The 12,500-nt window shown below is 50.9% G+C and overlaps 1 protein-coding gene across 1 annotated transcript in view; it reads left to right on the top strand.

Moving 5' to 3' along the window:
- LOC118363932 (girdin-like) overlaps nt 1–12,500 on the top strand; it is a 52,357-nt gene that overhangs the window by 31,136 nt on the left and 8,721 nt on the right. The window contains exons 20-22 of the mRNA XM_052486998.1: nt 840–1,001; nt 1,129–1,406; nt 11,388–11,531. Of these exons, the coding sequence (XP_052342958.1) occupies nt 840–1,001; nt 1,129–1,406; nt 11,388–11,531 (584 nt within the window). The remainder of the gene's footprint in view (nt 1–839; nt 1,002–1,128; nt 1,407–11,387; nt 11,532–12,500) is intronic.

Here is a 12,500-nt window from a genome sequence, read left to right as displayed (position 1 = left end):
TGTGTTCACCTCTCAGAATGCAGTGGTGGTTTAGGAGAGGGAGGTGTGTTCACCTCTCAGAATGCAGTGGTGGGTTAGGAGAGGGAGGTGTGTTCACCTCTCAGAATGCAGTGGTGGTTAGGAGAGGGAGGTGTGTGTTCACCTCTCAGAATGCAGTGGTGGGTTAGGAGAGGGAGGTGTGTGTTCACCTCTCAGAATGCAGTGGTGGGTTAGGAGAGGGAGGTGTGTGTTCACCTCTCAGAATGCAGTGGTGGGTTAGGAGAGGGAGGTGTGTTCACCTCTCAGAATGCAGTGGTGGGTTAGGAGAGGGAGGTGTGTGTTCACCTCTCAGAATGCAGCGGTGGGTTAGGAGAGGGAGGTGTGTGTTCACCTCTCAGAATGCAGTGGTGGTTAGGAGAGGGAGGTGTGTTCACCTCTCAGAATGCAGCGGTGGGTTAGGAGAGGGAGGTGTGTTCACCTCTCAGAATGCAGTGGTGGTTTAGGAGAGGGAGGTGTGTGTTCACCTCTCAGAATGCAGTGGTGGTTTAGGAGAGGGAGGTGTGTGTTCACCTCTCAGAATGCAGTGGTGGTTAGGAGAGGGAGGTGTGTGTTCACCTCTCAGAATGCAGTGGTGGGTTAGGAGAGGGAGGTGTGTGTTCACCTCTCAGAATGCAGTGGTGGGTTAGGAGAGGGAGGTGTGTGTTCACCTCTCAGAATGCAGTGGTGGGTTAGGAGAGGGAGGTGTGTGTCTGTGTGTGTTCACCTGACAGATTCTAATCGGCTGAGATATGCTTTGACAACTTGTCATGGAATTGTCAATTGTCTCAAGTCAAATCATCTCTTTCTCACCTCCCCCTCAGAATGCAGCGGTGGGCGCGGAGCGGGAGGTGTTGCTATGCCAGCTGTCTCAGTCCCAGTCAGCCGGTAGCCACCTGAGGGAGCAGATAGACACCCTGCATCATCACTCCATCAGCCTGCAGGAGACCTGCACCAAGCTGCAGACACTCAACACTCAGCTACAGGTATCATACAGCTACTATTGTTTTATATAGTTATTATACTGAAACTGTGGCCTTTCGCCACTTCAGAGACTATAATACTGTCCGAGTGTCACAGTGTTTGATTTCCAACATCCCCCTCCTCTCCCAGGTGGAGGAGGCGTCCCTGAGCTTCCAGCATGCAGCAGTGTTGGCGAGGTGCAGCGAGAGCGAGGCCAGGTGTGCTGCTTTGGAGGCGGAGTCTAAGGTGTGGGCCAGGGAACATGAGGAGTCATTGGTCAGGACGGAGGGGCTGAAGAGGGACCAGGGGCGAATGACAGCGCTGCAGCAGAGGCAGGAGGCAGAGCTAGAGGAGCTGCTGGATAGACACTCCCATCTGAGGAGCAGCAACCGTAACCTGGAGACACAGCACAGGGATCTGGAGGGAAGGTAAGGAACACAGGGATCTGGAGGGAAGGTAGGGAACACAGGGAGCTGGAGGGAAGGTAGGGAACACAGGGATCTGGAGGGAAGGTAGGGAACACAGGGATCTGGAGGGAAGGTAGGGAACACAGGGATCTGGAGGGAAGGTAAGGAACACAGGGATCTGGAGGGAAGGTAGGGAACACAGGGATCTGGAGGGAAGGTAAGGAACACAGGGATCTGGAGGGAAGGTAGGGAACACAGGGATCTGGAGGGAAGGTAAGGAACACAGGGATCTGGAGGGAAGGTAGGGAACACAGGGAGCTGGAGGGAAGGTAGGGAACACAGGGATCTGGAGGGAAGGTAGGGAACACAGGGATCTGGATGGAAGGTAGGGAACACAGGGATCTGGAGGGAAGGTAGGGAACACAGGGATCTGGAGGGAAGGTAGGGAACACAGGGATCTGGAGGGAAGGTAGGGAACACAGGGATCTGGAGGGAAGGTAGGGAACACAGGGATCTGGAGGGAAGGTAGGGAACACAGGGAGCTGGAGGGAAGGTAGGGAACACAGGGATCTGGAGGGAAGGTAGGGAACACAGGGATCTGGAGGGAAGGAAGGGAACACATGGATCTGGAGGGAAGGGAAGGAACACAGGGATCTGGAGGGAAGGGAAGGGAACACAGGGATCTGGAGGGAAGGGAACACAGGGATTTGGAGGGAAGGTAGGGAACACAGGGATCTGGAGGGAAGGGAACACAGGGATCTGGAGGGAAGGTAGGGAACACAGGAATCTGGAGGGAAGGTAGGGAACACAGGGATCTGGAGGGAAGGTAGGGAACACAGGGATCTGGAGGGAAGGTAGGGAACACAGGGAGCTGGAGGGAAGGGAAGAGAACATAGAGATCTGGAGGGAAGGTAGGGAACACAGGGATCTGGAGGAAAGGTAGGGAACACAGGGAGCTGGAGGGAAGGGAAGGGAACACAGGGATCTGGAGGAAAGGGAAGGGAACACAGGGATCTGGAAGGAAGGGAACACAGGGATTTGGAGGAAGGTAGGGAACACAGGGATCTGGAGGGAAGGTAGGGAACGGGGATCTGTAGGGAAGGAAGGGAACACAGGGATCTGGAGGAAGGTAGGGAACACAGGGATCTGGAGGGAAGGGAAGGAACACAGGGATCTGGAGGGAAGGGAAGGGAACACAGGGATCTGGAGGGAAGGGAACACAGGGATTTGGAGGGAAGGTAGGGAACACACGAAGCTGGAGGGAAGGTAGGCAACAGGGGCAACAGGGAGCTGGAGGGAAAGGAAGGGAACACAGGGATCTGGAGGGAAGGTAGGGAACACAGGGATCTGGAGGAAAGGTAGGGAACACAGGGATCTGGAGGGAAGGGAAGGAACACAGGGAGCTGGAGGGAAGGTAGGGAACACAGGGATCTGGAGGGAAGGTAGGGAACACAGGGATCTGGAGGGAAGGTAGGGAACACAGGGAGCTGGAGGGAGGATAGGGAACACAGGGAGCTGGAGGGAATATAGGGAGCACAGGGATATGTAGGGAAGGTAGGCAACACAGGGAGCTGGAGGGAAGGTAGGGAACACAGGGAGCTGGAGGGAGGATAGGGAACACAGGGAGCTGGAGGGAATATAGGGAGCACAGGGATCTGTAGGGAAGGTAGGCAACACAGGGAGCTGGAGGGCATGTAGGGAACACGGGATCTGGAGGGAAGGTAGGGGACACAGGGAGCTGGAGGGAAGGGAAGAGAACATAGAGATCTGGAGGGAAGGTAGGGAACACAGGGATCTGGAGGGAAGGTAGGGGACACAGGGAGCTGGAGGGAAGGGAAGAGAACATAGAGATCTGGAGGGAAGGTAGGGAACACAGGGATCTGGAGGGAAGGTAGGGAACACAGGGAGCTGGAGGGAAGGGAAGAGAACATAGAGATCTGGAGGGAAGGTAGGGAACACAGGGATCTGGAGGGAAGGTAGGGAACACAGGGATCTGGAGGGAAGGTAGGGAACACAGGGATCTGGAGGGAAGGTAGGGAACACAGGGATCTGGAGGGAAGGTAGGGAACACAGGGATCTGGAGGGAAGGTAGGGAACACAGGGAGCTGGAGGGAAGGTAGGGAACACAGGGATCTGGAGGGAAGGTAGGGAACACAGGGAGCTGGAGGGAATATAGGGAGCACAGGGATCTGGAGGGAAGGTAGGGAACACAGCGAGCTGGAGGGAAGGCAGGGACCCAGGGAGCTGGAGGGGAGGTAGAAAACACAGGGAGCTGTAGGGGAGGTGGGGAACACAGAGAGCTGGAGGGAAGGTAGGGAACACAGAGAGCTTGAGGGGAGGTAGAAAACACAGGGAGCTGGAGGGAGGGTAGGGAACACAGAGAGCTGGAGGGAAGGTAGGGAACACAGAGAGCTGGAGGGGAGGTGGGGAACACAGAGAGCTGGAGGGAAGGTAGGGAACAGGGAGCTGGAGGGGAGGTAGAAAACACAGGGAGCTGGAGGGAGGGTAGGGAACACAGGGAGAGCTGGAGGGGAGGTGGGGAACACAGAGAGCTGGAGGGAGGGTTGGGAACACAGAGAGCTGGAGGGAAGGTAGGGAACACAGGGCGCTGGAGGGAACATAGAGAACACAGGGAGATGGAGGGGAGGTAGGGAACACAGAGAGCTGGAGGGAGGGTTGGGAACACAGAGAGCTGGAGGGAAGGTAGGGAACACAGGGCGCTGGAGTGAACATAGAGAACACTAGAGAGATGGAGGGAACATAGAGAACACAGGGAGATGGAGGGAACATAGAGAACACAGGGAGATGGAGGGAACATAGAGAACACAGGGAGATGGAGGGAACATAGAGAACACAGGGAGATGGAGGGAACATAGAGAACACAGGGAGATGGAGGGAACATAGTGAACACAGGGAGATGGAGGGAACATAGAGAACACAGGGAGATGGAGGGAACATAGGGAACACAGGGAGATGGAGGGAACATTGAGAACACAGGGAGATGGAGGGAACACAGAGAACACAGGGAGATGGAGGGAACATGGAGAGAACACAGGGAGATGGAGGGAACACAGGGAGAAACACAGGGAGATGGAGGGAAGGGAACATAGAGAACACAGGGAGATGGAGGGAACATAGAGAACACAGGGAGATGGAGGGAACATAGAGAACACAGGGAGATGGAGGGAACATAGAGAACACAGGGAGATGGAGGGAACATAGAGAACACAGGGAGATGGAGGGAACATAGAGAACACAGGAGATGGAGGGAACATAGAGAACACAGGGAGATGGAGGGAACATAGAGAACACGGGGAGATGGAGGGAACATAGAGAACACAGGGAGATGGAGGGAACATAGAGAACACAGGGAGATGGAGGGAACATAGAGAACACAGGGAGATGGAGGGAACATAGAGAACACAGGGAGATGGAGGGAACATAGAGAACACAGGGAGATGGAGGGAACATAGAGAACACAGGGAGATGGAGGGAACATAGAGAACACAGGGAGATGGAGGGAACATAGAGAACACAGGGAGATGGAGGGAACATAGAGAACACAGGGAGATGGAGGGAACATAGAGAACACAGGGAGATGGAGGGAACATAGAGAACACAGGGAGATGGAGGGAACATAGAGAACACAGGGAGATGGAGGGAACATAGAGAACACAGGGAGATGGAGGGAACATAGAGAACACAGGGAGATGGAGGGAACATAGAAACATAGATGGAGGGAACACAGGGGAGATGGAGGGAACATAGAGAACACAGGGATGGAGATGGAGGAACATAGAGAACACAGGGAGATGGAGGGAACATAGAGAACACAGATGGAGGATGGAGGGAGATGGAGGAACATAGAGAACACAGGGAGATGGAGGAACATAGAGAACACAGGGAGATGGAGGGAACATAGAGAACACAGGAGAGATGGAGGAACATAGAGAACACAGGGAGATGGAGGGAACATAGAGAACACAGGGAGATGGAGGGAACATAGAGAACACAGGGAGATGGAGGAACATAGAACATAGAGAACACAGGGAGATGGAGGGAACATAGAGAACACAGGAGGAGGATGGAGGGAGACATAGAGAACACAGGGAGATGGAGGAACATAGAGAACATAGATGGAGGAACATAGAGAACAGGGAGATGGAGGAACATAGAGAACACAGGGAGATGGAGGAACATAGGGAGAACACAGGGAGATGGAGGGAACATAGAGAACACAGGGAGATGGAGGGAACATAGAGAACACAGGGAGATGGAGGGAAACATAGGAACACAGGGAGATGGAACACAGGGATGGAGGGAACATAGAGAACACAGGGAGATGGAGGGAACATAGAGAACACAGAACACAGGGAGATGGAGGAACATAGAGAACACATAGGGGAGATGGAGGGAACATAGAGAACACAGGGAGATGGAGGGAACATAGAGAACACAGGGAGATGGAGGGAACATAGAGAACACAGGGAGATGGAGGGAACATAGAGAACACAGGGAGATGGAGGGAACATAGAGAACACAGGGAGATGGAGGGAACATAGAGAACACATAGAGAACACGGGGAGGGAACATAGGAACACAGGAGATGGAGGGAACATAGAGAACACAGGGAGATGGAGGGAACATAGAGAACACGGGGAGATGGAGGGAACATAGAGAACACAGGGAGATGGAGGGAACATAGAGAACACAGGGAGATGGAGGGAACATAGAGAACACGGGGAGATGGAGGGAACATAGAGAACACAGGGAGATGGAGGGAACATAGAGAACACAGGGAGATGGAGGGAACATAGAGAACACAGGGAGATGGAGGGAACATAGAGAACACGGGGAGATGGAGGGAACATAGAGAACACAGGGAGATGGAGGGAACATAGAGAACACAGGGAGATGGAGGGAACATAGAGAACACAGGGGAGATGGAGGGAACATAGAGAACACAGGGAGATGGAGGGAACATAGAGAACACGGGGAGATGGAGGGAACATAGAGAACACAGGGAGATGGAGGGAACATAGAGAACACGGGGAGATGGAGGGAACATAGAGAACACAGGGAGATGGAGGGAACATAGAGAACACAGGGAGATGGAGGGAACATAGAGAACACAGGGAGATGGAGGGAACATAGAGAACACAGGGAGATGGAGGGAACATAGAGAACACGGGGAGATGGAGGGAACATAGAGAACACAGGGAGATGGAGGGAACATAGAGAACACGGGGAGATGGAGGGAACATAGAGAACACAGGGAGATGGAGGGAACATAGAGAACACACAGGAGATGGAGGGAACATAGAGAACACGGGAGGGAGATGGAGGGAACATAGAGAACACAGGGAGATGGAGGGAGAACACAGGGGAGATGGAGGGAACATAGAGAACACAGGGAGATGGAGGGAACATAGAGAACACAGGGATGGAGGGAACATAGGAGGGAACATAGAGAACACAGGGAGATGGAGGGAACATAGAGAACACAGGGAGATGGAGGGAACATAGAGAACACAGGGAGAGATGGAGGGAACATAGAGAACAAAGGAGATGGAGGAACATAGAGAACACATAGAGAACACAGGGAGATGGAGGGAACATAGAGAACACAGGGAGATGGAGGGAACATAGAGAACATGGAGGAGATGGAGGGAACATAGAGAACACAGGGAGATGGAGGGAACATAGAGAACACAGGGAGATGGAGGGAACATAGAGAACACAGGGAGATGGAGGGAACATAGAGAACACAGGGAGATGGAGGGAACATAGAGAACAAAGGGAGATGGAGGGAACATAGAGAACAAAGGGAGATGGAGGAAACATAGAGAACAAAGGAGATGGAGGAGAACATAGGAACAGATGGAGGGAACATAGAGAGATGGAGGGAACATAGAGAACAAGATGGAGGGAACATAGAGAACACAGGGAGATGGAGGGAACATAGGGAGAACACAGGGAGATGGAGGGAACATAGAGAACAAGGGAGATGGAGGGAACATAGAGAACACAGGGAGATGGAGGGAACATAGAGAACACAAGGGAGATGGAGGGAACATAGAGAACACAGGGAGATGGAGGGAACATAGAGAACACAGGGAGATGGAGGGAACATAGAGAACACAGGGAGATGGAGGGAACATAGAGAACAAAGGAGATGGAGGGAACATAGAGAACACAGGGAGATGGAGGAACATAGAGAACACAGGGAGATGGAGGGAACATAGAGAACACAGGGAGATGGAGGGAACATAGAGAACACAGGGAGATGGAGGGAACATAGAACATGGAGGGAACATAGAACACAGGGAGATGGAGGGAACATAGAGAACATAGAGAACACGGGGAGATGGAGGGAACATAGAGAACACAGGAGATGGAGGGAACATAGAGAACACAGGGAGATGGAGGGAACATAGAGAACACAGGGAGATGGAGGGAACATAGAGAACACAGGGAGATGGAGGGAACATAGAGAACACAGGGAGATGGAGGGAACATAGAGATGGGAGGGAACATAGAGAACATAGGGAGATGGAGGGAACATAGAGAACACAGGGGAGATGGAGGGAACATAGAGAACACAGGAGATGGAGGGAACATAGAGAACACAGGGAGATGGAGGGAACATAGAGAACACAGGGAGATGGAGGGAACATAGAGAACACAGGGAGATGGAGGGAACATGGAGGAACATAGAGAACACAGGGAGATGGAGGGAACATGGAGGGAACATAGAGAACACAGGGAGATGGAGGGAACATAGAGAACACAGGGAGATGGAGGGAACATAGAGAACACAGGGAGATGGAGAACATGGAGGGGAGATGGAGGGAACATAGAGAACACAGGGAGATGGAGGGAACATAGAGAACACAGGGAGATGGAGGAACATAGAGAACACACAGGAGATGGAGGGAACATAGAGAACACAGGGAGATGGAGGGAACATAGAGAACACAGATGGAGATGGAGGGAAACATAGAGAACACAGGGAGATGGAGGGAACATAGAGAGGAGAACACATGGAGGGAACATAGAACATAGAGAACACAGGGAGATGGAGGGAACATAGAGAACACAGGGAGATGGAGGGAGAACATAGATGGAGGGAACATAGAGAACACAGGGAGATGGAGGGAACATAGAGAACACAGGAGATGGAGGGAACATAGAGAACACAGGGAGATGGAGGGAACATAGAGAACAAAGGGAGATGGAGGGAACATAGAGAACACAGATGGAGGGAGATGGAGGAACATAGAGAACACAGGGAGATGGAGGGAACATAGAGAACACAGGGAGATGGAGGGAACATAGAGAACACAGGGAGATGGAGGAACATAGAGAACACAGGGAGATGGAGGGAACATAGAGAACACAGGGGGAGATGGAGGGAACATGGAGGGAACATAGAGAACACAGGGAGATGGAGGGAACATGGAGGAACATAGAACACAGGGAGATGGAGGAACATAGAGAACACAGGGAGATGGAACACAGGGATGGAAACATAGAGAACACAGGGAGATGGAGGGAACATAGAGAACACAGGGAGATGGAGGGAACATAGAGAACACAGGAGATGGAGGGAACATAGAGAACACAGGGAGATGGAGGGAACATAGAGAACACAGGGAGATGGAGGGAACATAGAGAACACAGGAGATGGAGGGAACATAGAGAACACAGGGAGATGGAGGGAACATAGAGAACACAGGGAGATGGAGGGAACATAGAGAACACAGGGAGATGGAGGGAACATAGAGAACACAGGGAGATGGAGGGAACATAGAGAACACAGGGAGATGGAGGGAACATAGAAACATAGATGGAGGGAACATAGAGAGATGGAGGGAACACAGGGAGATGGAGGGAACATAGAGAACACAGGGAGATGGAGGGAACATAGAGAACACAGGGAGATGGAGGGAACATAGAGAACACAGGGAGATGGAGGGAACATAGAGAACAAAGGGAGATGGAGGGAACATAGAGAACACAGGGAGATGGAGGAACATAGAGAACACAGGGAGATGGAGGGAACATAGAGAACAAAGGGATGGAGATGGAGGGAACATAGAGAACACAGGGAGATGGAGGGAACATAGAGAACACAGGGAGATGGAGGGAACATAGAGAACACAGGGGAGATGGAGGGAACATAGAGAACAAAGGGAGATGGAGGGAACATAGAGAACACAGGGAGATGGAGGGAACATAGAGAACACAGGGAGATGGAGGGAACATAGAGAACACAGGGAGATGGAGGGAACATAGAGAACAAAGGGAGATGGAGGGAACATAGAGAACACAGGGAGATGGAGGGAACATAGAGAACACAGGGAGATGGAGGGAACATAGAGAACACAGGGAGATGGAGGGAACATAGAGAACACAGGGAGATGGAGGGAACATAGAGAACACAGGGAGATGGAGGGAACATAGAGAACAAAGGGAGATGGAGGGAACATAGAGAACACAGGGAGATGGAGGGAACATAGAGAACACAGATGGAGAACATGGAACACAGGGAGATGGAGGGAACATAGAGAACAAAGGGAGATGGAGGGAACATAGAGAACAAAGGGAGATGGAGGGAACATAGAGAACACAGGGAGATGGAGGGAACATAGAGAACACAGGAGATGGAGGAACATAGAGAACAAAGGGAGATGGAGGGAACATAGAGAACACAGGGAGATGGAGGGAACATAGAGAACACAGGGAGATGGAGGGAACATAGAGAACAAAGGGAGATGGAGGGAACATAGAGAACAAGGGAGATGGAGGGAACATAGAGAACACAGAGATGGAGGGAACATAGAGAACACAGGGAGATGGAGGGAACATAGAGAACACAGGGAGATGGAGGGAACATAGAGAACACAGGGAGAGATGGAGGGAACATATGGAGGAACATAGAGAACACAGGGGAGATGGAGGAACATAGAGAACAGGGAGATGGAGGGAACATAGAGAACACAGGGAGATGGAGGGAACATAGAGAACAAAGGGAGGGATGAGAACAAAGGAGATGGAGGGAACATAGAGAACAAAGGGAGATGGAGGGAACATAGAGAACACAGGGAGATGGAGGGAACATAGAGAACACAGGGAGATGGAGGGAACATAGAGAACACAGGGAGATGGAGGGAACATAGAGAACAAAGGGAGATGGAGGGAACATAGAGAACAAAGGGAGATGGAGGGAACATAGAGAACACAGGGAGATGGAGGGAACATAGAGAACAAAGGGAGATGGAGGGAACATAGAGAACACAGGGAGATGGAGGGAACATAGAGAACACAGGGAGATGGAGGGAACATAGAGAACACAGGGAGATGGAGGGAACATAGAGAACAAAGGGAGATGGAGGGAACATAGAGAACAAAGGGAGATGGAGGGAACATAGAGAACACAGGGAGATGGAGGGAACATAGAGAACAAAGGGAGATGGAGGGAACATAGAGAACAAAGGGAGATGGAGGGAACATAGAGAACAAAGGGAGATGGAGGGAACATAGAGAACACAGGGAGATGGAGGGAACATAGAGAACACAGGGAGATGGAGGGAACATAGAGAACACAGGGAGATGGAGGGAACATAGAGAACACAGGGAGATGGAGGGAACATAGAGAACAAAGGGAGATGGAGGGAACATAGAGAACAAAGGGAGATGGAGGGAACATAGAGAACACAGGGAGATGGAGGGAACATAGAGAACAAAGGGAGATGGAGGGAACATAGAGAACACAGGGAGATAGAGGGAGGGTAGTGAACACCAAGTAACACTTAATTTAAAAAGTATACATAAGACATTGTTAACTTTATGAAACTTTATGAAATTCCATATGCCATTGAATACACTGACTTGTGAAACAACCCTGATAAAATAAAGTTTATGAAATCAATCATGATACCTTAATGAGTGTTTACGTATAGTTCATACCAATGTTCATAACACCTTCATATTCTCCAGGTATCAGGAGCTCCTGGGCCTCAAATCCCAGATGGAGGAGACAAAAAGAGAGATGAAAATGGAGAGAGAGAAGATGGAGGGAGAGGTGCAAAAGCAGGCAGAGAGAGAAAGAGAATTAGAGAGGCTGAAAGAAGATAATGAGAGGTAAACGAAAACTCTCTCAGGCTATTTGTCAGTCAAACAACTAACTGCTCCATCATCACTTATTCTCTTCAAACCATTTCATTTAATAGAACTTCTTGATCCATTCAGCTCATCCCTGATCTATTCAGTTAAACCCTGGTCCATTCAGGTCATCCCTGGTCCATTCAAGTCATCCCTGGTCCATTCAGGTCATCCCTGGTCCATTCAGGTTATCCCTGGTCCATTCAGGTCATCCCTGGTCCATTCAGGTCAACCCTGGCCCATTCAGGTCATCCCTGGTCCATTCAGGTCCATTCAGGTCATGCCTGGTCCATTCAGGTCATCCCTGTTCCATTTAGTTCATCCCTGGTCCATTCAGTTCATCCCTGATCTATTCAGTTCATCCCTGATCTATTCAGTTAAACCCTGGTCCATTCAGGTCATCCCTGGTCCATTCCGGTCATCCCTGGTCCATTCAGTTCATCCCTGATCTTTTCAGTTAATCCCTGATCTATTCAGTTCCTCCCTGATCTATTCAGTTCATCTCCGGTCCATTCAGTTCATCCCTGATCTATTCAGTTCATCCCTGATCTATTCAGTTCATCCCTGATCTATTCAGTTCATCTCCGGTCCATTCAGTTCATCCCTGATCTATTCAGTTCATCCCTGATCTATTCAGTTCATCCCTGGTCCATTCAGTTCATTCCTGATCTTTTCAGTTCATCCCTGATCTATTCAGTTCATCCCTGATCCATTCAGTTCATCTACAGTCCATTCAGTTAATCCCTGGTCCATTCAGTTCATCCCTGATCTATTCAGTTCATCTCCGGTCTATTCAGTTCATCCCTGGTCCATTCAGTTCATCCCTGATCTATTCAGTTAATCCCTGATCTATTCAGTTCATCCCTGATCTATTCAGTTCATCTCCGGTCCATTCAGTTCATCTGTACAGAAACCCAGCCTAAAACCCCAAACAGCAAGCAATGCAGG

Source organism: Oncorhynchus keta, chromosome 30, assembly GCF_023373465.1.
Source record: "Oncorhynchus keta strain PuntledgeMale-10-30-2019 chromosome 30, Oket_V2, whole genome shotgun sequence".
Lineage (NCBI taxonomy): Eukaryota > Metazoa > Chordata > Actinopteri > Salmoniformes > Salmonidae > Oncorhynchus > Oncorhynchus keta.
This window is presented reverse-complemented; position numbering and strand designations above follow the sequence as displayed.